General features: G+C 45.9%; 1 protein-coding gene across 1 annotated transcript in view; it reads left to right on the top strand.

Annotated features, from left to right (window-relative positions):
• Positions 1 to 8629: 8629 nt before the first annotated feature.
• VWF (von Willebrand factor) overlaps positions 8630 to 24476 on the top strand; it is a 143793-nt gene continuing 127946 nt past the window's right edge. Inside the window, 4 exon segments of the mRNA XM_049771928.1 lie at positions 8630 to 8684; positions 10891 to 11055; positions 19590 to 19692; positions 21140 to 21348. Coding sequence (XP_049627885.1) covers positions 8630 to 8684; positions 10891 to 11055; positions 19590 to 19692; positions 21140 to 21348 — 532 coding nt within the window.

The following is a 24476-nucleotide window of genomic DNA, read 5'->3' as shown; positions in this document are numbered from 1 at the left end:
TCGAGTTTCGTGGCAATATCCAGACGATTTTCGTTTACTGGTGTATAAGACGACCCCAGATTTTCGGTTGACTTTTTTTTTTTTTTTCGTTTCAAAAGTCGTCTTATATACAGGAACATAAGGTAATGGTCAATTTCAAGATCAAAATCAAACTCTTCATAACTTTTTACTTTCTGTCTAGATACAGATATAGTTTCACTGAATTTATAAAAAAAATTGCTTTTTCACTGGACCTGCATTTAATGAGTAACTAATTTGAAGGCAATTTATCGTATTAAGACTTAGTAAGTATGAACATAGTTTTTGGTTCTGTCTGGCAACAAACTTGGGGGATGTTAACATACATCTTGAGGCCACCTGGTGGTCCTCAGAGACTGCTGCTCCTGGCTCTGTCTTTTTGGGGTCATTCCAGAGGTATTTAGGGGATCACATGGTGGTGGGGACAGAAATGGGCTCAGCTACTTATAAGGTAAAGCACCCCAATCCTTGTACTTTTGCCTTGGTCCCAAATTTGCTACCGAATGAGTGAATTTCTGCATTGGGGGCACTTTTCAGATTTTGTGGTTCCTACTTACAATGTGATATATATATATATATATATATATATATATATATATATATATATATATATATAAGTTTACTGAGTCTCCTTCCCCTACATGGCTGTTGTTGATGGTTTGGTTGCTATGGGTCACTGGCTATAATGCACATTAGTAGCTGTGGGGCTCTGTTTTGTTTTTTTTTTTTTTTCCTTCACAGTTGGTTTCAGAGCTTATAGAGATCTGTGGGCCTTGAGCTGCAGTGTTTGCACATGCGCTCATCCCTTCTGGCTACGCTTGTAGCTAAAGCACAGAGATATGGCTGCAGTGCCCATTGGGTGGATCATTGGTGCCAGCACATCCCTTGACCTGCAAGTGCTTGCTGATTGATCACCGTCCTCTCTTCCATGGTACTTAGGCACCCCTAGCTGCAGTGAGACCAGAGGATACTGCAAAGAATAGAATCGCCAAGTTCAAACAGCAGAGCTTCTAGGATCGTATTCAGTCTATGTAGGACACTGGGGATTTGAACTTGTGACCGTATGCTTGCGAGGCAAGTGTTCTAAGCCCCTGCCCTAATCCAATGAGTCCTTACTGTTTCTAATCTTAAGTGAATAAAGTTATTGTTTTCTCAGTAGGATCACTCTAAATTTTATTTGTAATGCTATTGAAACAGAATAAGTTAAAAAATAATCTTGCTCAATGAAACTATAGAGCTCTTGGGTTTCTCTTGTAATATTGTAATGAGTACCTGGTGGTACTCAGGGGTTACTCCTGGCTCTGAATGCTCAGAAATCATTCCTGGTGGGCTCAGGGGACCATATGGAATACCGGAGATCAAACCTAGGTTGGCCACGTGCAATGCAAATGCCCTACCCTTTGTGTTATTGCTCTGGCCCCTCTTGCAATTTTTTTTTTTTTTGCACAGGCAATTATATCTCAAAATCAAAAGTATTTAACTTTTTTTTTCCTTTTTTTTAAACATTTTGTTTTGTTTTGTTTTTGTTTGTTTTTGGGCCACACCCAGCGGTGCTCAGGGGTTACTCCTGGCTGTCTGCTCAGAAATAGCTCCTGGCAGGCATGGGGGACCATATGGGACGCAGGGATTCGAACCAACCACCTTTGGTCCTGGATCGGCTGCTTGCAAGGCAAAAGCCGCTGTGCTATCTCTCCGGGCCCGTATTTAACTTTTTTCTGAGCATATGTATTTTCTTCTTTTACTGTATTGGTCTGGGCAGCTGATCAAATATTAACTAGTAGTGATGAAATTGGCATCTGTCTTGTTTTCCTTTAAAAAAAGAAAGTAGCGGGGGCCGGGCGGTGGCGCTAAAGGTAAGGTGCCTGCCTTGCCTGCGCTAACCTTGGACGGACCGCGGTTCGATCCCCCGGTGTCCCATATGGTCCCCCAAGCCAGGAGCAACTTCTGAGCACATAGCCAGGAGTAACCCCTGAGTGTTACTGGGTGTGGCCCAAAAACCAAAAAAAAAAAAAAAAAAAAGAAAGTAGCATTATTTTTATCTCTAAAATTCCCTGTATTTCTCAGGCCAAGGACATACTATTTTTTTGGTAGGTTACAAAAGGATGTTTTAGTTAATTTGTTTCTAAAGTGGAATTTTAAAAAACTTCCACTAAAGCTTTTTTCTGCTTCACTTATTCAATGTTTGTAAATGTTCAGGTTATTTTATTAATTGTGCATAAATATTGAATTTGATCATCCGCTGCCTTCATTTGCTAAAGATTATGATATAATTGACATTACATTTTTTTTGTTTGTTTGTTTTGAAGTTCACACCCGGCGCCGTGTTCAGGTGTTACTCCTGGCTCTGTGCTCCAAAATCGCTCCTGGCAGGCTTGGGGGACCATATGGGATGCCTGGATTTGAACCATCATCCATTCTGGAGTTTTTTTTTTTTTTTGGTTTTTGGGCCACACCCATTTGACGCTCAGGGGTTACTCCTGGCTATGAGCTCAGAAATCGCCCCTGGCTTGGGGGGACCATATGGGACGCCAGGGGATCGAACCATGGTCTGTCCTACGCTAGCGCTTGCAAGGCAGACACCTTACCTCTAGCGCCACCTTCCCGGCCCCCTATCCATTCTGAATCAGCTGCGTGCAAGGCAAAGACCCTACTGCCGTACTATCTCCCCGACCCCTCATTGTTGTTGTTGTTGTTTTTGGACATTACATTGTATTAATTTCATTTGGTCCATACATTGTTCTCTTGGATCCAGTGAATAAGTTTAAAGTCATTAAACTAGTGTACTTATTTCTTTTTTGTTGTTGTTGTTTCTTGGTTTTTTTTTTTTTGGGGGGGGGGTCACACCTGGCAGGGGTTCCTCCTGGCTTTACGCTCAGAAATCGCTCCTAGCAGGCTCGGGGGACCATATGAGATGCCGGAATTCGAACCACCATCCTACTGCATGCAAGGCAAATACCCTACCTCCATGCTATCTCTCTGGCCCCAGCATACTGATTTTTTATCTTATACTGTAGTTAGTTTTGTCTGCTGGTAGTAGCTCTGTAGCTTAACCACCCACCAAAGACAGACACACAAAGGGGCTCTTGCAGGGCACCCTGCTTTGGAATTCTAGGGGACCTGGTATTGATACATTTGATTACACAAAATAAAGCAGCTCTTTCACACTTTTGAAAGGAACAACTGTTGCCACAACAAATACCTTTGTGGTCTTTCCTCAGGATGTACTCTGCAGTAGGAACCCAACTTGGTTATGAGTCCCTTCCTGCTTACTTCTCACCTTCCAAAGAGGACCCAGACCTGTAGGTGATGTTTGTGATGCTGTGTGTCGGAAGGAAATGCACCAAACCACATCAGCATCCTATTTATTCTGCGACCTCCTGTTTTTCTGCAAGTGCCCCTGCCCCCCCCCCCCCATTCTGTTTCATCTAGAAACACTCCCCCACCTCTTGGTTACCAAGACATAGACGAGATGAAAATACTGCCGCTTTCAGAGATGCGAGAACACTGAGCATTGTTCTAAACTAGAGTGCGATAAAAATGTTGCCTTTGGGCCCGGAGAGATAGCATAGTGGCGTTTGCCTTGCAAGCAGCCAATCCAGGACCAAAGGTAGTTGGTTCAAATCCCGGTGTCCCATATGGTCCCCGTTGCCTGCCAGGAGCTATTTCTGAGCAGACAAACAGGAGTAACCCCTGAGCATTGCCGGGTGTGGCCCCCCCCCCCAAAAAAAAAATGTTGCCTTCTTGTGTGGGTCAGTTTGGATTTCTGATGCAGTGGGTAATGCCCCTGTATTTGGCTTCAATCTTTGTATTTTGGATCTTTAGAGCTCTCCATTCCTCCCCCCCCCCCCATTTTGGGCCACAAACGGTGATGCTCAAAGTTACTCCTGCCTATGCACACAGAAATTGCTCCTGGCTTGGGACCATATGGGACGTCAGGAATTGAACCCAGGTCCGTCCTGAGTCAGCCAGGTGGAAGACAAACTACTTACCGCTGTGTTAGGGCTCCGGCCCCTCCCTCTCTCAGATGGATTGTGTGCTTTTTTAAGAGAGATCTGAGCATCTCTCTGTTTACCATCATCTTTACATGCTGGGCCTTCTCCTACTCTATATTATTTGTACTGATTTTTCCATTTCTTCTAGATCAATGCAGTTTCATTTTCCCGTTTTTCTTTATTGGCTTAGCAAACAATTCAATTAAACTGTTCTTCATGCATCGTAGCCCTACAAAAATGCTATCACCCCGATTCCTTCTGTGAATTTTAAGAGTCCTAATGCATTTTTATTCCAATTACCCCTTCCCTATAGGTTTTGGTTTCAACTTTTCATAACCCCGTAATTTGCCGTGATGATTATTTTATGCAATCATTACCTGTGTATATGGATCTCTGGACTTAACAATTTCTTTGCTGACTTTTTCTGGCAATTTTATTTTAGGCTTAATTTTCTTCTTCCTGAAGTGTTTTCTCTAGTAGTTCTCTCAGAAAAGACTGTTAAAGTTAAGGACACAGGTCTAGTTTCTATTCGCTCCTGTGGATCATTTAATGAGGCACCATCTATTCCTAACTCAAACTCTTCTGTGTTTTTCAGACTTTCTCTGTCTGCATGCCTATGCCACGGCAGGTGGGGGTAGAAATATTTAGGTATTACTGTCTATAGGAGCAGCCCCTAGCAAGAACTGGAGGGGAATAGTGAAGCCATACCCCTGTTCGCGCTCTCTCTCCCCCCCCCCGTTTTCTTTTCTTTTCTTTTCTTTTTTATAGGGGACCCACACCAGACATTATTCAGGTGTTACTCCTGGCTTTGCACTCAGAAATCACTCCTGACTCAGGACCATATGCAATGCTGGAAATCGAACCCAGGTTAGCCATGTGCAAGGCAAGTGCCCTACTCATTGTTTGATCTCTCTGGTCCTATGCCTGCTCATTTGACCCCTGACTTTCCTCTGAAGCTATACCCTTGTCTCTTTCTCTTTTATTTTGGGGGGAGGACACACCAGGCAATACTCAGGGGTTACTCCTGGCCCTGTACTCAGGCATCACTCCTGGCAGGCTCAATGGACCCAATGGATTAGCTGTGTGCAAGGTAAGTATACTACCTGATGTGCTATCTCTCTGGCCCTACCCCTGCTTTCTTACTTTTAACTTTCCTCCTGAGATTAAGCCCAATTGCCCCCATGGCCCCTGGTTTAAAGAACTTTTATTGCTATTTCCCCTTCCCCATACCACATCCCTGCTGTTTCCTGTTTTTTAAAATAATTTTTTTCTATATGAAAAATTTAAATCTGGACACAAGTCTGGGGGCTCCCGGTATGCTTAGACCTTAAACCCTAAATCCCATTTCTTACAAAGTTCCGGACCTTAAGTTTGAGAGTTCCCAGTTTAGCTAACCTCACATTTATGCATTGAGCCCAATCTGGGTCCTCATCTTTTCTCAGTCTTTGAAAATATTATTTTCCTTCTAACTCAATTATACAGTTAAAAGAATGGTTGTCACATTCATGAATGGGAGGTGTCTCAGATGGTGTTGGGGAGGCTCCAGGGCACCAATACTAAATCTCCGTTAACCAGACTGTGGGTTCAGCACAAGGGTTAGATGATGCCCTGGCAAGTACATGGGAAATGGGGCAGATTGGGGGACAGGAGGTTTCCCAAAGTCTGGGGACAATAGAGATGATGTGACAAGCTGTAGAGCTGCTTCAAACTTCAATATGGCTGAAGCTGCCACAGATAGGGCCTGACTCCCCTGCCCTCATCCGACTTCAGGGATTAGTTTAGTAGAGGATATTGGGGATTCATCTTTTGGGAATGGCTGAAAGGAAAGACTAGGAGGGGGTGTATGCAGTGCAGGCATTCGTGTGTGTTGCTTGTGCATATGTGATGTGACTGTGGTATGTATGAATGGTCGGTGTGTGTGGTATGACAATGTGTCTATGTAATCAGTGCATATTATATATGTTTGCTTTGCAGATGTGTATTTGTGTATGGTGGGGTGGGTATATATTTATATGTATTGTGTGTGGTTTTTGTGTGTGATTGTGGTACTATATGTAATGCTTTTGGTATGGTGTATATACATCTGTGTTTGAGTGGTGAATATATATGTCAGTATGTGCATTTGTATGTGGTTGTATGTATATTGTGCATGTTTGCTTGTGCATCACTTTTTTTGGTGGTATATGTGGATTAAGAGTTGGGGCCGGAGAGATAACATGGAGATAAGGCGTTTGCCTTGCATGCAGAAGGATGGTGGTTCAAATTCCAACATCCCATATGGTCCCCCATGCTTGCCAGGGGCGATTTCTGAGCATAGAATGACCCCTGAGCTGCTGGGTGTGACCCAAAATCCAAAAACCAAAAAAAAAGAGGTGCTTTTCTAAGCATATACATTGTGTGTGTGGTGTGTGTGATCTGTGATTGCACCTCTAATGTATTTTTTTGGGGGGGTGTGTGTTTTGTGTGTATAAGAAATGAAGGCCCCTGAGGTAAGTGAAAGTCTCAGGGAGCTGAGTGTCCTACTCAAACCCTGCCACCCCTGCTTTCATGAAGGCCTGATTGAGACCAGGCAGTTTGTCTTTTTGTTTTCATTTTTGCCTCTGTTTTTAGGCCACCTAGCCATGCTTAGGGTCTAACTCCTGGCTCTGTGCTCACGAATCACTCCTGGTGGCGCTTGAGGGAGCATATGTGATGCCAGGGATCAAACCTGGATTGGCTTTAGTATCACTCTCACCCATCAAGGCAGCTCACCGTTAACTTGTCCTCGAACCCCAACATCAACCAACCACTTAGAGGGATTATTCTAGTCAGGAGCCAATGCAGACTTCTTCATGCCTCGCAGACTAGAAGCCTTCCTCCGAACATGGCAGCTCAGTTGGCTCTGCTGGAGGAATTTTTCCACACTTTGCCTGGAGTCTGCCCCTAGCAGGCAGATCTTGCAACTCTGTCATCAGCTCTGACTTCCTTTTCAGATTCTACACTGACCTGGTCAGGGATCACCAACATTCTGGGTTACTCCTGTCTCCGGGGAGGAGCAGGAATGGCTACAGTGTTGTGTTAGGGCTCCACTGTGGTGAGGCAGCTCTCAATGGCCCCAAGGTCCCATGGAGTTGCTGAGTGCCTTATCATCTTGGAGGTCTTTCCAATACCATTTCCGCTCATTGTTTCCTCTGCTAATGAAGAGGTGGACTGGCCACTGTTGTGGCAGCTTGTAGCTATTGTGGTGGGGAAAGGGGGGGCCAGCGGACGTCACCACTCAGCCTTTATCTCTCCGGGCAGCAGCCGAGTCCAAGTCTGCAGCCCCGGCTCACTCAGCCCAGCGTGGTTGTGCTGCTGGGAGCATGGCCTAGGGCCTGAAGCACCTTCTTGAGGTGGCTGATCCCCTGGGATTTGGGACTCCTCCCGAGTTCCTTATGCTGGAGAAGGTATGGTTTCTGGGGAGGAGGGCAGACCCCATAATGGAAGAAAGATCAGGAGTGAACCCCTTGTCACCTTGTGACATTGGGCTTCTTCTGTGGCACCAGGAGACTTTGTTGGGGTGTTGTTCAAAGTCAGATCCCCACTCACACTTCTTTTCCTACCACCTCCGGTATATGTCTGGGGGGGGGGTGTCCCTGTACTTGCCCCAGCTTTACTTGCCAAGAACATATGACTGGCACATATTAGCCCTCAGCTATGGGCACCTTCCAAGTAAGTCCCAAGTGCTGGGAGGGTATCTGAGGGGGCATGTCTCAGACCAAAACGTGGTCGCTTCTGATAACTGGGGGTCCCCTCCACCACAATGTGTAGTAGGTTGGGGACCTCCTTCACACCATACATGGTGAGATGCTGCCCTAGGCAGCAAGATTCACCCTTCCTACATGCACAGAGACAGTCTGGCCTCTTTCTTCCAAAAACCTTTTCCAGAAGAGAGGGCTCTGAGCAGTATGGAGTGTGTAACCCCCAGCCAGGCTCCAGTATCTGTGTCTAATGTGGCAATGGCCACACCTCAGGGAACCCTGCTTGGATCTAGGGTTACTTGACCCCTGATCTTGCCAGGGCATCGTTTGGGCACTGTGCTGGGTACCTGTCTTCCAGGATGGGTGCCTGGCTGGGAAATTCCAAATTCAGGCTTCACACCTGGAAACCAAAACTCAAAATATGCCAGCTTCCCAAAGTGTTGACCAGCCCAGCAGGAAGGAGGGAGATGGAGGGTAAGACGGGGCCTGAGGCTTAGGGGGAACACAGCTTTCTCCTGAGTCCAGGTTCTGGCTTGTTCTTTGGGGATGGGGGCCTGACTCATAGTGATGAGTTTTCTTTTTTTCTTTTTTTCGTTTTTTTGGTTTTTGGGTCAGCCAGCAGCGCTCAGGGGTTCCTCCTGGCTCTACGCTCAGAAATCGCTCCTGGCAGGCTCGGGGGACCATATGGAATGCTGGGATTCGAACCACCGTCCTTCTGCATTCAAGGCAAACGCCTTACCTCCATGCTATCTCTCCAGCCCCAAGTTTTCATTTTTTGAGGGAAGAGATATAGGGTCCAGCATCAAGCTCCGATCCCTCCAGGTTTTTGGTCAGTAGCTCCTTTAGTACATTTCTTTGACATTGCTCCCCGTCTCACTCTGCTCTCCTCCTCCTCTGCAGATGATGCCCATCACGCTGATGAGGGTGTTGCTGGCTCTGGCCTTCACCTTGCCAGGTAAGTTTCTAGGCCTGCCTCCCTCTTTGTCTTCACTTCCACCCCAGGGCCTTCTGAACACCTTTTCTCGGAACTCAGCTTAGCTGAGTGTACAACCTCAACTTGGGCCTGTTCTAAGTCTGTATGGTCTTTGGCTTGCCCAGGTGGCTTACCTAGGTTGCTTACCCAGGCGGGCAAGATACTACAGAGCAACTGGGACCTTGGCCCCTTCTCCAGAGATGCCTGCCAAAGTTCTCTGAGGGAAGCCTGCGAACACCAGAGCCACAGAGAGCAGAAGGGAAAGGTGTCAGTTTCTGAGGGGCTGATGGAGGATGTCTGGGTGAACAGCCCAGAGTCCAGAGTAAAAAACTGAGGGCCAGAGAGTTTGTGGCGTCCCTGCGAAGATCACTCAGGCAAGCAGTTTGTACCTTGTGTCGCAGGCTGGACTGGGGCCATTGGTTACAGTCCCTGCATTCTTTGGCCAGGTGAGATCTTTTGCAGGGGGCTCAGAGAACTGAACTGAGTTTACCGCTGTGTGTTACACACACACACACACACACACACACACACACACACACACACACACACACACACACACACACATACACACAGAGAGAGAGAGAGAAAGAGAGGAAAAAAGGGGGGCCAGAGCGATATCATAGTGGTAAGGTGTTTGTTTACCTTGCACACTGCCTACCCAGGACATACCCGAGTTTGGTCCCCAGCATCCCCCGAGCCTGCCAGGAGTGATTTCTTTTTTCTTTTTTTTTTTTTGGGTTTTTGGGCCACACCCGGTGATGCTCAGGGGTTACTCCTGGCTATGCGCTCAGAAGTCGCTCCTGGCTTGGGGGACCATATGGGACGCCGGGGGATCGAACCGCGGTCCGTCCGAGGCTAGCGCAGGCAAGGCAGGCACCTTACCATTAGCGCCACCGCCCGGCCCCTTGATTTCTTGAGCATGGAGCCGGGAGTAACCCCTGAGTGTATCCAAGTGTGGACAAAAACCAAAAATCAAAAACAAGGAAAAGAATTCAATCTGTTTGAAGCTCTAGTGGCTTAATGAATCAAAATGCTTATTGCAATTCATTTAATTAATTAATTAATTCAATTTTAGATTTTGGGTCATACTCAGCAGTGCTTAGGGGCTCCTTGCTCTGCACTTAGGGATCACTCCTGGCATGATTGAGCCTTGTTGGCTGCATGTAGTGGAAGCATTCTATCCACATCCCATCTTGCTAGTGCTGTCAAACGATTTTTATTTATCAGGAGGCTTAGAAAAAAACCTAAACATCTAACACTAAGCTAGGTTAAGCCATACACATTTTGATTAAAAAAATGTAATGAGGGGCCAGAGAGATAGCATGGAGGTAAGGCGTTTACCTTTCATGCAGGTCATCAGTTCGAATCCCGGCGTCCCATATGGTCCCCCGTGACTGCCAGGAGCGATTTCTGAGCCTGGAGCCAGGAATAACCCCTGAGCACTGCCGGGTGTGACCCAAAAAACCACACACACACACACAAAAATATATAATGAGAGGCTGGCGAGGTGGCGCTAGAGGGAAGGTATCTGCCTTGCAAGTGCTAGCCCAGGAAGGACCGCGGTTCGATCCCCCGGCATCCCATAAGGTCCCCACCAAGCCAGGAGCAATTTCTGAGCGCTTAGCCAGGAGTAACCCCTGAGCATCAAACCGGTGTGGCCCGAAAACCAAAAAAAAAAAAAAAAAATGTAATGAGCCACTGAAAGTCACATTAAGAAAGGGCACACAATGACATGATCAGTCATGATCATAGGTTGAGAAGTAAACAGTTCAGAGTTTAGTCAGGATGATTACACACCTGCCAAACCTCTGCAGTTGGAAGGGAAGGCAAAGACAACCCCCATAGTCCAGTTATTGACAATCATAGATAAATGATACAATCATACAAAAGATACAACTGCTTTGAACTTGTTATTTTTTCTATGCTTTCCCAGTGAGCAGGGAATCCATCTAAAATGAGCGAGTTATTGACGTTAAAATGAATAGATGTCCTGAGAACCTGTTATTCCTTATTGCTGAGTCCTCTGTCTTATTTAGCCATATGGTTTTAATCTCCTGTCGGAATGAAAGGATTTCCTGCAGCTCTGCTTCTAGCAGACAAATTCTCCTTTCTTTGAGGCAGACCTGGCTTGAGGAGGTGGAGTTGATCCTGGTTATGCTCACATTGGTAGCTTCTCTCTTCTCTCCAGGGACCCTGGGCGCAGAAGGAGCCCCTGGCCGGCGCTCCATGGCTCGATGCAGCCTCTTTGGGCTGGACTTCATCAACACCTTTGATGACAGCATGTACAGCTTTGCAGGAGACTGCAGTTACCTCCTGGCTGGGGACTGCCACAAACACTCCTTTTCACTCTTTGGTAAGTCCTGGGCACTAAAAGGGGGGAATTCAGAGTGGGAGTAGGAGGTGGTGCCTAGGATGGGGGTGCAGGAGAGTGATTCCTATTTTTCCAATGGAGCTTGAGCTCAAAGATACACACCAAGAGTAGGAAAGGCAGCAGCCCTTTTCAGGACTTAAGTCAGAATAGTTTTTGGATTCTCTCCATCATAGGAGCATGGTGGGCTGAAGAGAGGCTCTAAATTCCTTCAGTGATATTGCTCACTACTCAGGGAGCTCTGAAGCATCCAGAGATACGAGCCAGAGATGCTTTGTCACAAGCCCATTTGTTTTAAATTTTATCATTTATAATTTAAAACAACTTGTGATTTAGCAAGTTGTCCTAATACAGGCATTGCATGTTCAAACACCAGTCCCACCGTCAGTGTGACCTTCACCTCCATCAGTGGCCCCGTTTCCCACCTGCCACCCCAGCCCATTCTCTTGTAAGCACAAACATTTACTTCGTCTTGTTTGTTACAACACAAATCACAAATGGAATGATCCAAACTTAGTTAGTAAGGGTTAATGTATGATAATTACTAGATCTCTCAATGGTGTTATTCAAGTCAGTGTCAGAGCATATGACCATACTTAGCGAAAAGGAAGAGTGGTTGCTATAGGTTCCTGGTGAAATTCAGCATATAAAGTTGACACGAGTCATGCTTACGTTCTTGAGAGAATAGTGGTGCATGGTGCATGCCTCTGTTAGCATCGCACCCATCGAAGCAGTCCTGGGATGTAGGGACATAGAGTCATCTTGTTCTACACATGATGAGCTTCAAGCTAAGGATGCTACATACTCCTCCCAGTGGCTGACAGGGAGGAGCTGAGCCATGGTTTGGGGCTTGTGAAAGCCGCAGGTGAGGTTGAAGGCAGTGATGAAAACTGGAATTTGGTGACTTTTAAGGGCCCAGTTTGAACCTGATTCAAGTGTGTGTGGTGTGAGGAAGGGATGTTCAAAACCTTGTGGTGGTGGGACCTACAGCCTTAGGGAAGAAAGAAGTCAAGGACAGGTTCAAACAAAATTCTCCATGACTCTTGGATAGTAGGAAAGACTTGATCCTAGAGAACACAGCAATGGGGAATGTTGGGGGGCTTCTGTAGTAGGTAGATAGGGGTTGCTGTGCTGAATGTTACAAAAATAAATGGAGGGCCCGGAGAGATAGCATAGCGGAGTTTGCCTTGCAAGCAGCCGATCCAGGACCAAAGGTGGTTGGTTCGAATTCCGGTGTCCCATATGGTCCCCTGTGCCTGCCAGGAGCTATTTCTGAGCAGACAGCCAGGAGTAACCCCTGAGCATGCCGGGTGTGACCCAAAAACCAATAAATAAATAAATAAATAAATAAAATAAATGTAGATTAATAAAGGGCAGGGGTGTTTGTGAGGTGGGCTGGAGACAGTTAGTGGAAGGAATCAGGGCTGGGGAATTCTTAGCAATGCCATCTAAAGTCAGGCTCACTCACCTTCCTCATTTTCTTTTTTTTTTTTGGGTCACACCTGGCAGTGCTCAGGGGTTACTACTGGCTGTCTGCTCAGAAATGGCTCTTGGCAGGCACGGGGACCATATGGGACACCGGGATTCGAACCAACCACCTTTGGTCCTGGATTGGCTGCTTGCAAGGCAAATGCCGCTGTGCTATCTCTCCGGGCCCACCTTCCTCATTTTCTAAACAGTCCCTGAAGACCAAGTGTGTCTCACTCCCTCAAATTTAGTGATAGAAAGCCTCCAAATGGTTAAGGTTTCCCTATGGGACACGAGCATGGTGGAGACTTGGAAAACTGCTATAAGGTTCAATTCTTTTTTTTTTTTTAATTTTTTGTTTTGTTTTGTTTTGTTTTGGGGTCACACTTAGCAGCGCTCAGGCATTACTCCTGGCTCTACACTCAGAAATCGCTCCTGGCAGGCCCGGGGGACCATATGGGATGCCGGGATTAGAACCACCATCCTTCTGCATCTAAAGCAAATGCCTTATAGCTGTGCTATCTCTCTGGCCCCTTAGGTTCAATTCTAACCTTGCTTCCCAGCACACCTACCCTGATTTACCTCAGAAATTTGGCCTCTGGTTGTCCTTAGCTGGCAATCAGGGGTTCAGGAGCACTGAGAAAACCTCACTATTTGGAAACATTTCAGAGGAATGACTCCACACACACACACACACACACACACACACACACACACACATCCTCTTGATAAATGTCCCTTTTGATACTTGATGGTAACTCGCTTTGCCAGATTCTGGACCAATCGTACTATATAGGAGGATGGACTTAACTTCTCACCAAAAACCAAGTTAACACCACAGAGAAATGCTTCTCCCTTTCCTGCCAGGACAGACGATATAGAGGGATACTGACTGGGAAGAGAAGAATCAACTAATGAGGCTGGGGAGGGAGTTCCACTATTGAGGGGTGAGACCCTGAGTCAAAGAGGGCTTCGTATCTTTGAACACTGGAGTTCCAGTTCCTCTCCTGACTGTGTCCTCCAGAACTCAGCCAGCCCCATTGTTCTCCTATTTCCTCATGTTTAAATCCAAAAGTTCCTCTTGTCTCTGCGTGCTTCTGGAGCTTATTAATATCCAGGGCAAAGTGCTCATATCCGAGCATGGAGGACCACTTGGTGCAAAGGATGGGGACAGCCTTGTCTTTGACCCAGGGTCCTACCCAAGCAGAATGTGGTTCTCCTGGCTTGTGGCACAGAAGGCCAGGGCTAGACCAGGAGTGCTGACAGCTTCTGCTTGTCAGCTTCAACTTGTCACCCCATTGCTGTAGGATGGGGTCCCACTCCAGGGTGAGAGCTGGAAATCGCCAACCCATTGAGTCACTTCCTTAGGGAGCTAGTCCTGCCTTTACATCTCCGTCTCCTTGGCAGAATTTAAGTGTTCAGACAGGAAGGAGGGGAGACATGGGGAAAGTAGCATGGGACTAGGGGGGCTCATTCTGACTTTTTTGAGGGGGAACACCTCTAGCAGTTCTTCCTGTTATTCTGGGAAGTAGCAGCATGCATGTGGATTGGTGAAATTTGGGAGTATGTGGGGATCTCTTCTAGGGTTTCTGGGCACTTTTCAAATGTTTTTAAATTCCAGTGACTGAGATCATTAGCTTGCTCCTGAGTCCCTCAGAGTACCCCCTACCCTTGTGGGCAGCTGAGCTCTGGGCTCCCCTGAATCCCTGTTACTGACCCCAACAGCCTGTGACAAGAAGAGAGATTGGGGAGACCCCGGTGTAGGCTTTGCCCCAGGTTCACAGCGAAAACCCAGCATTCCCAACAGAGGGCACTGGGCAGTGAATACTGAAGGACTTTAAAACTTTCTCTAGAGGGTTGAGTGGGTGCGACTAGCAGGGAAGGGTGTGACTAGCAAGCCAGCTCAGGACAACCAGAGGCCAAATTTCTGAGGCAAATCAGGACTGCTCAGGACCCTGTTGTGCAACAAAGCTTCCCACAGCAAAGACATTTTCGGTTCCAAGTGTCAATAGCACTTAGGGGACAAGCCTCCCAGACACTCAGGCCTCATTTCCTCCTTCTGTAAAATGGAATCCATCTGGTCTATGCCAGGGATTTGCAAGCTGAGTCATAAAGTTGGGTCAGAGGCTCGCTGTGATGATGGTTGCTTCCATTTCTGAAAAAGGAAGGAAAATGACAAGGAGTGGGCCCAAGGGCTTCTGCAGGCACGCAAACACACAGATGCATAGGCACTTAGGCACACAAGCTCGCACATGCACCAAAACACCACTAGGCATAATACATGCACGCTCATAAGCACACATGAACACAGTCATGCGCACACACGCAGGCACTCATATATACACACACTAACACACAAAGCACACACTAAGCACACAGAGGAAGCACTGCTGCCACAGGAAATGGGAGTAAGAGTGCTCGCTGGTACCTGATGCCTGGTGCTTTTTTTTGGTCTGCTTTCTGGGCAAAAACAGTTCGAAAGCCACTTGTATTTCTAGGAGCTCCGAAGATTGCAGGCCACCAGAGTGTGTTTTCCTGAGGGCAGACACTTCCCTGGGGCACAGACTCAGAAATCCCTTCACCTCCCTGAAACCTTGATTGGCTGCTCTGAGAGTGTCCCCTTGGCAGCCCAAGTCTGGGACTCTAGGGATTCTTGCAGCTTAGTTAGCGATGGGCTCTATCCCAGACATACTGCACCCCTTGTCATCCTGTCTGGGTCTCAGCTCAGCTCCCAGCAAAGATTTCCTGGGACATAGAGAGCCAGCCCTTCTGAGAACCTTCTGAGAACTGACCCCACTCGCCAGCTGTGACAATGAGCAAGTGTCCTAAATGTTGGCGACCTGGGTGGGCTCATATCCCATGATTCCTGGTGTTGAGATGATTTCATAATTTACTTTAAAAAAAAAGGTGGTACAGGCCAAGGAGACTACTCAAAACGCTGGAGTATGATTTTTTCTTTGCTTGTTTGTTTGGGGGTCACATCCTATGAGGCTCAGGAATGATTACTTCTGGCTCTGTGCTCAAGAGTTACTTAGGCTTAGGGGACCATATGGGATATTAGGGACCGAACCCCCTGCAAAGCAAATGCCCTACCTTCTGTGCTATCGCTCTGGCCCCTGGACTGCGTGCTTTGCAAAGTTAAAAGGCCTGGAATTGATTTCTGGCACCCAATGCCCCTCCCTCACTCAGCCCCTGTGGGAGGTTTCCCCAAGCATTGCTGGCTGTGCCCATCCCCAGATTGTGTGCGCGAGGGCACGAGTGCTTGTGTCTAAAATCCTATAGCACTGAGTATGTCTGATCAATGTCAGGTTCTAGTTCTTTCTCATTGGACTTTCTCCTTCCCTAACTCCAGCTCTGTCTCCCAAGGGACATAGAGATACATCGTGCAGGTGGCTTTACATCTTGGGGAGCTTTGAAAAGCAATGCTCCCAGGTTACAGGATGACACTGGTTTCTCCCACAGTGCCCAGTACATCCCTTGTGCCCACAGGGAGAGCCTGAAGCTCAGAGAATCCTCTTCTATGCATAGGAGGCAGCTGTCTTTGGCTCAAAAAGAGAGTGTGGCTGAACACCGCCCCCACCACTGCCCACCGGTCTGCTTCATAGGCTGGCAGAGAAAGCCTGGGAGAATGGATTAATGAGAAGATGAGGTCTGGGGTCCCCTGCAGATCTAACCTCTTGAGTTTAGAGTCCCTCCTCCCTGTCAGGCAGCAGTAGGTGAAGGGAGCTGTGTTCTGGTACTTGGATTCCCTCCAGGGGCCAGGGTGGGCGGATTAGCATTAGCAGTTGAAGAGACCTGGGAAGGGATTTGGTCTTTGGTCCACAGCCAACGTTAAGAACGGGAGGACTCCCAAGAGATGGGCAGAGTGGAGGATGGAGTCAGGCTGTCCCATTAGCTTGTTTTTCCATAGTTTGTTGTGGAAAATTGCAAACATACACAAGAGGGGAGACAGCAGTGACCATCCCCGCATCACACACTCAACACTTTGCCATTAACCTTTCTGTCCATGGGTCCCCTCGCTGAGATAGTAAGTTTGGTTCATTTTTCTCTGCTGTCAGAGAGCTCACTCCATATAAAGGTTTGCTTTTTGCAAAACTGCTCTCAGTGAAAATGCAAAATGTTTTTTAAAAAAATGTATTTATAATTGAATCACTGTGAGATACAAAGTTATGCAGTGGTTGATGGTTGAGTTTCATAGAATATTCCAACACCCATCCCTTCAACAGTATTCATTTCCTGCCACCAGTGTCCCCAATTTTCCTACCATTCCCTCCCACCTCCAGCCTGCCTCTGTGGCACTTTTTTTCTCTCTCCTTTTAGTCCCCTTTTTCCTTTTAAGCACTGTGGTTTGCAGTATTATTACTGAGAAGGTGTCATCACTTGACTTCCTTTCAGTACCTAGTTCTTGTCTAGAATGATCATTTCCAACTGTCATGATCATGATGGGCCCTTCTCTGCCCAAGCTATAACCTCTTCATGCTTTGTGCCAGGTACCATGCTTTTGTCAAGCAGGAAACAATCTCTTGACCTTGGGCACCCCCACACACTTCTCCATTCCTACAGTGTTAACCTGGATCTCTACTTTTGAACAGTGGTGGTCACTGAGCCTTCCCTGGGGTCCCAAGCTCTTAAGAGCACTCGAAACTCCATTCTAGATTCCATTTTTGTAGAACAGATTATTTCTCCACATGTATATGTGTTCCTCACTGAAACCTTATCACAGACATGTCTTTTCAGGCTTATCCTTGCTTGTGGTGGTAGTGAGAGGGGGAGGGAAGGGAGAGAGGGAGGTTACAGGTGGTAATTGTGTCCAGCAGCCTGTGTCTTCTCTTAACCATGTTGGTGATCTAAACTTTGATCGCAGCTGGCGTGTAAACAAGTCTTTCCATACTCCCTGGCCTAAGTTCCTTTGTTCTCTGTTCTCCTGAACCTCCCACTGCTTTTGCTAAGGAGCCTACACTTGACTCACCCTCCTTGGAAAAGTCCTAGTTCCTTGATTCAGTAAGGTTCATTTCTGCTAGGACCAGGGGCCCCATTCTTCAGGAACCCCACTGAGCCCTCTTTCCTTTCTCTCTTCTCTCTCTCTCTTTCTCTCCTCTCTGTCTCTCTCTGTCTCTCTCTGTCTCTGTCTCTGTCTCTGTCTCTCTCCCTCTCCTCTCCCTCTCCCTCTCCCTCTCCCTTTCTTTTCCCCTCCCCTCCCCTCCCCTCCCCTCTCCTCTCCTCTCTTCTCCTCTTCTTTCTCTCTTCACCATAAGTGTCCTCACATCCTCACTGACTTCCTTTCACCAGGGCCCAAGAATCAGCTTTTGAAAATGTTGTTCCCCAATGTTTTCAGGCCCCAAGGCCCCTCAGATATCTTTGGACACCTAGGACCTTGCAGTCAGGGTCTAGCTGAGGACTGTTACATCTTCATAATGCTGCAAACACCTATTGCTTGTTTCTTTTCTTTCTTTCTTTTTTTTTTAAGCCAATGACCATTGCCCCTTCCTCTCTGTGCTCGCTTGATGCTCACTCCCCTGCCAGAGGTGGTTTTGTGGCCCGTGTTGAGCCCCTCGCTAACGATTCCGAGGGTTATTTATTACATTCTTACTAATTATAGCAGCTAGGGTGGGAACTTGCTGGAGAATTATGTTCATTTGACTAAGATGAAACTCTTGAACTGAAGGGTCACACTGGTATGTATGTTGGGGTCACTTTGGTGGAATTTGTGGGACCATGTAGAGTTGAGCATAAAACCCAGAATGGACTCAATTTGCAAAGCTTGTGGTTCAGCCCATTGAACTATCAGGCTGTCTACTACTACAACTATTCCAACAACTACAACAACTACTACTACTACTACCACCAACACCACTACTACAAAAGTTTTGGGGCTTCACCGAGTTGCTGCACTTAGGGGTCACTTCTGGAGGGACTGAGGGGATCATATGATGTACTGAGGATCAAGTCAGAATCAGAACATGCAAGGCAAGTGCCTTCATTTGTACTTGTTCTCTAGTTCCCAAATCCTATTTTACCCAGGGATTATGGTCCAGCTTATCCTAAGAGAGAGCTTTAAATGTCATTTGTTAGGTGCCTATCAGCAATAACTCATGGTTGCTTTCATCTGCTGTTTTATAATGTGTTCATTCACTGAAACAATTTGGTCATATCTTGCATTTGGTTTTCCCTGCTAGCTGAAAGTTGAACAATTCTAGGGAATTTGGTAAACTGTACCAAATTTTACATTTGGTAAAATGTCCCTGTAAAATGAAGAAGCAATGACTACTTTCTCTTTTTTGGTTTTTGGGCCACACCCGGCGGTGCTCAGGGGTTACTCCTGGCTGTCTGCTCAGAAATAGCTCCTGGCAGACACAGGGGACCATATGGGACACGGGGATTCGAACCAACCACCTTAGGTCCTGGATCGGCTGCTTGCAAGGCAAACACCACTGTGCTATCTCTCCAGGCCCATGACTACTTATTTTATATGAATTTTTCCCCTCGCATAATGGAACTATACCAAACAGAAACTACAAACTAAAAAAATACAGAGAGGAAAAGTGAATGCCCAGCTGGGAGAACATGTTCTAGGGCAGGAACTGAGCAGGAGTGGAGCACATTGTCTACCCCATGTGGCTCTAGAATGGGGTCTGCAAAACTTATATTAAAGCTCTTTGGTCATCAAAGTGCAATTCAGTTCAGAAACAGGTGCCAGAATAGTGTTTCCTGCTCATGAAGTGCTTGATGTGAATTTAGGAAAAGCAAGGACACCTGGTCCTAGATTGTAAGCTCTCAGAAGGGACGGGCCATCCTTTGGCTTTTTTCTTGTGAGTAATAAAAGAGATTCAAAGAGAGTTCTGTACCTAACAGAACTATTTCTAGAGAAATGGAAAGATGAGCAAGTTAGTGTTTTTAGTTTTTAGGGAGATACAGTTGTACATGTGGTGTGTGTGTATTTGTAGTGGGGAGTTTCCACTGAGATAAAATTCTATAGAGAATAGTTATAAATAAATTATATTTAATTTTGGGGGAAATCATCACCCCCTCTTACCTCTTTTTTTTTTTTTCAGGGGACTTCCAAAATGGCCAAAGAGTGAGTCTCTCTGTGTATCTGGGTGAATTTTTTGACATTCATTTGTTTGTCAACGGAACCATTCTGCAAGGCAACCAAATGTAAGTCAGAAACTCTGTGTCTGGACCAGAAAGGATGAAGAAGTTGGGCTGCGGAGAGGGAGTGAAGTGCCTGAAGAAGGCCAATGGCAGGGCTGGGAGGAGGAGGGCATCACCAGACTCCATTCCAGGGCTTCAGGCAATTTGCATCTTGGTCTAAACATAGGGGTGGGGTCGAAAGTTGTCTACAGAGGAACTTGTTTGTATGGGCATCCATAAATGTGGGAGAAACCCATACCCAGAGCCCATTTGTTTTATTTAATAAAAATGTTTTTTATTAATTTTTAATTAAATCCATGAGATATTTTCTCTCTCTCTCTCTCTCTCTCTCTCTCTCTCTCTCTCTCTCTCTCTCTCTCTCTCTCTCTCTCTCTCTCTCTCTCTCTCTCTCTCTCTCTCTCTCTCTCTCTCTCTCTCTCTCTCTCTCTCTCTCTCTCTCTCTCTCTCTCTCTCTCTTTCCTTTTAGGCACCATGATTTGGAATATTGTTACTAAGGGGGTATCATGCACCTTCCTTTCTTTTTTTTTTTTTTTGGTTTTTAGGCCACACCCGGCGGTGCTCAGGGGTTACTCCTGGCTGTCTGCTCAGAAATAGCTCCTGGCAGGCAGGGGGGACCATATGGGACACCGGGATTCGAACCAACCACCTTTGGTCCTGGATCGGCTGCTTGCAAGGCAAACGCCGCTGTGCTATCTCTCCGGGCCCGCACCTTCCTTTCAATTCCCAGTTTTTGTCCAAAATGATCCTGTCCAACTATTATTTTCATCTACCTTAACTGCATTTCCCACTAGTAATTTCTATTATTTTGGGGTATTATTTTTATACTTTTTTTTGTTTTTGTTTTTGGGTCACACCCGACAGTGCTCAAGGGTTACTCCTGGCTCTATGCTCAGAAATCGCTCCTGGCAGGCACGGGGGACCATATGGGACGCTGGGATTTGAACCACGGACCTTCTGCACGAAAGGCAAACACCTTACCTCCATCCTATCTCTACGGCCCCTATTTTTATACTTAAAAAAAAAAATATCTCTCGGGCCCGGAGAGATAGCACAGCGGTGTTTGCCTTGCAAGCAGCCGATCCAGGACCAAAGGTGGTTGGTTCGAATCCCTGTGTCCCATATGGTCCCCCGTGCCTGCCAGGAGCTATTTTTGAGCAGACAGCCAGGAGTAACCCCTGAGCAATGCCGGGTGTGGCTCAAAAACCAAAAACAAAACAAACAAAAAAAAAACAACTCTCAGAGGAGTGTGATCATTCTACTTCTGTTCCTTTCCCTCTAACTCATTTCACTCAGCATGTCTATCCATGCCAAAGCAAATTTCATGACTTCATTTTTCCTAACAGCTGCATAGTATTCCATTTTGTAGATGTACCACAGTTTCTTTAGTCACTCATCTGTTCACAGGCACTTGGATTGTTTTCAGATCTTGAGTTCATTCTTGTCCCTCTAGCGTCTCCATGCCCTATGCCTCCAAAGGGCTGTACGTGGAAACAGAGGCTGGGTACTACAAGCTTTCCAGTGAGGCCTATGGCTTTGTGGCCAGAATCGACGGCGATGGCCACTTTCAGGTGTTGTTGTCAGACCGATACTTCAACAAGACCTGTGGGCTATGTGGCAACTTCAACATCTTTGCTGAGGATGACTTCAGGACTCAAGAAGGTAAACTTTCCTACAAGGCTGTTCCCCAAGGCATGCTTGATATCTATGGTTCCAGAATTAGTTAAGGGTAGAGGCAAGACTCAGACTGGGGGCTGCTGCTGTGAACAAGAATGCACCCACATTTTTCTTTTTTTTTTTTTAATATTTTTATTTATTTAAACATCTTGATTACAAATATGATTGTGATTAGGTTTCAGTCATGTAAATAACACCTCCCATCTCCAGTGCAACATTCCCACCACCAATGTCCCAAATCTCCCTCCATTCCACCCCCCCACCTGTACTCTAGACAGGTTTTCCAGTCCCCTTATTCTTTTTTTTTTTGAATATATATATTTTAAGTAACATGATCATATTTGGGTTACAGTCATAACCAGAACACCCCCCTTCACCAGTGTAACATTACCCCCTTCCTCCTTCCCATCCCCTACCTATATTCGAGACAGGCATTCTACTACAATTGTTTTTAAGTTCAGTAAGTTGTATTTTTTTTCCTTAAAGGAAAAAAGTAAAAAAAAAAAAGTAAAGGTGTGATAGTAGCAATCGCCGTTGTTTGCATAGGTCCAGAAAAATGGGGAAAATGGAAAAAAATCCTTGACCTGATTACTAAAAAGGCCTCACCTCAGTTTATTGGCATAAGACAGACTCTGGGTTCCAGGCAAACCAGTCTGTCCAACTCCAGTTATTCTCAAGGACCCGGTGAAACTTTTTCACACTTTAGCTGTTGTTGGTATCAGCTTCTTATATTTAAAGACTCTGGATTCTGTACATTACTTTCATCGATGTCAGGCTGATGTGGAGAATCCTCTAGTTTCAGCATACCATTAAATGTGGAGCGATCTGCCCTGCATGCAGACTGTTGCTGAGTCGTCTGGGTGTTGGGAGCACTCTTTGGAGTAAGTCACTGCCAAAGCAGTGGTAGGTCTTCTCTGGTAGAGGCTTGGATCCTGGTAATGTTAAAGACAATTGTGATTGTTTCCATAGATTGTATCCATTGTTCAGGTGTGTATGGGCGATGCCCATTCTTCTGAGGCCTGAGCCAAATCATTATGCCAATGTTCAGGGTAAAAGGCCTAATTACATTACCAAATTTGTGTCCCCATCTCTATTAGAGAAGAAGTTGTTTGCATATGTATTATTTTCCCATTTTAATGTGCCTATGCAAAAGAGAAGCAATGCCACAAGATATTGTTGATGCATCTGGCACCCACATTTTTCAAGGCACGTTTTTAGTTCTTTTTTTTTTTTTTTTTTTGGTTTTTGGGCCACACCCATTTGACGCTCAGGGGTTACTCCTGGCTATGCGCTCAGAAGTTGCTCCTGGCTTGGGGGACCATATGGGACGCCGGGGGATCGAACCGCGGTCCATCCTAGGCTAGCGCAGGCAAGGCAGGCACCTTACCTCCAGCGCCACCACCCGGCCCCACGTTTTTAGTTCTTTATTTTTTTTGCGGGGAGGACTTCCAACTGGTGCTCAGGGTGTGTCTTTATGTATAAGGTTTAGAGTAGTCTAATGTTTTATTTTCTCTGGATAAGCACAGGTTATGCTTGTGTTGCTGGTATTATGACAAGGGCAAGTTTAAGCTTATTAAATCTTATTAAAATAATATCATTTGAGTTTTGAAACTTAACACCCAGCAGTGCTCAAGGGCTTTTCCTAGCTCTATGCTCAGGAATGACCCCGGGCAGTATCAGTGATCAAACTGGGGCTGACTGCATGCATGGTAAGGGACTTAACCCCGGTATTACCTCTCGAGTCCCTGTATTTTAATTAAGTAACTAAGGTTTTTGTTTTTGGAGACCACACCCAGTTGTACTCAGGGCTGTACTTAGTAGTGTCCTTTGATCATTTAGAATCTTCCATGATGGGAGTATTTCCTTCATGGAACCCAACAAAACCTTGAGGTCAGAATGTTGCTTTCCCCCCAGGTCATAGGCTTATCAGAATAGTATTATTTCAACCTAACTCCTACTTTACTAATCCAGCCTCAATGCTCTGTAATCTCTGGTTTGATAGTCCTTCCATGAGTTTTCTTTGTGTTTAATTGACTTTATTTAGAATCTTAGAAAGCAAACCTGGCTCATTATATTCTTTTTTTTTTTTTTTGGGGGGGGGCCACACCCGGTGGTGCTCAGAGGTTACTCCTGGCTGTCTGCTCAGAAATAGCTCCTGGCAGGCAGGGGGGACCTTATGGGACACCGGGATTTGAACCAACCACCTTTGGTCCTGGATCAGCTGCTTGCAAGGCAAACGCCGCTGTGCTATCTCTCCGGGCCCCATTATATTCTTTAATTTGTTGCCTTGTATCCATTTATTTAAAAAAATTTTAATATATTGATATTATCACCTTTTTATTATACAATTTTTTATTATCTGTAATTTTCAGAGCTCCATTTTTGCTGGTTTTATTTCAGCAGAGTTTAGATTGTTTCCTTCATTTTAAAATTTTGTATTTAAAGCTTACCTTTAAAAAGGGTTTAGTGTCAACTTTACAGCATACATTTTTGGGAATTAGGAAGTGAATACATTCTTGGAGAGACACTCCCCCCCTTTTTTGTTTTTTGGCTTACCACACCCCAGATGCCAACTAACTGGATTTCCTTTTATTTTTCATTTCCCCAGAGATAGTATACTTCTCTTTCTCAAGTACCTTTATTTACCTTAAAGTAATATTTCTAACTGAATAGTCAATAATATTCAAAGTAGTATTCCAGACTGAACTAGGCAAACAGTTGCCTCCTGTTCCACACTTTCCCTGTGCAATGAAGGTTGAGCCTATTAGCAGGTCCATGTGGCCTTTATGGTCACGCTCTGAGCACCTGATAAGCACAGTGGCACTGAAGGCTGTCATAAATGCAGTGCCAGCCTAGGGACAACAGTACTGGGAGCTGGGATTCCATGTCACATATCTTATCTTTCTGCTGTAAACATAGATTGGGTATCCATGATACCAGAGAAGAATTTAGAGATTAGAGATAAGGCCTCTGCCCTTAATTAAGGGGTTCACATTTGAATGGGGTGGGGTGTGTGAACAGAAGCAAAAAGAATGATGACCAACATAAAAGATGATGAGAGTTTTGATAGAGGGACAGACAAGAGGTTAAGGAAACAGAGAGGGGGCAAATCC

The sequence above is a fragment of the Suncus etruscus genome, chromosome 4, assembly GCF_024139225.1.
Source record: "Suncus etruscus isolate mSunEtr1 chromosome 4, mSunEtr1.pri.cur, whole genome shotgun sequence".
NCBI lineage: Eukaryota > Metazoa > Chordata > Mammalia > Eulipotyphla > Soricidae > Suncus > Suncus etruscus.
Note: the sequence above shows the minus strand (reverse complement) of the source record. Positions and strands in the feature narration are given on the sequence as shown.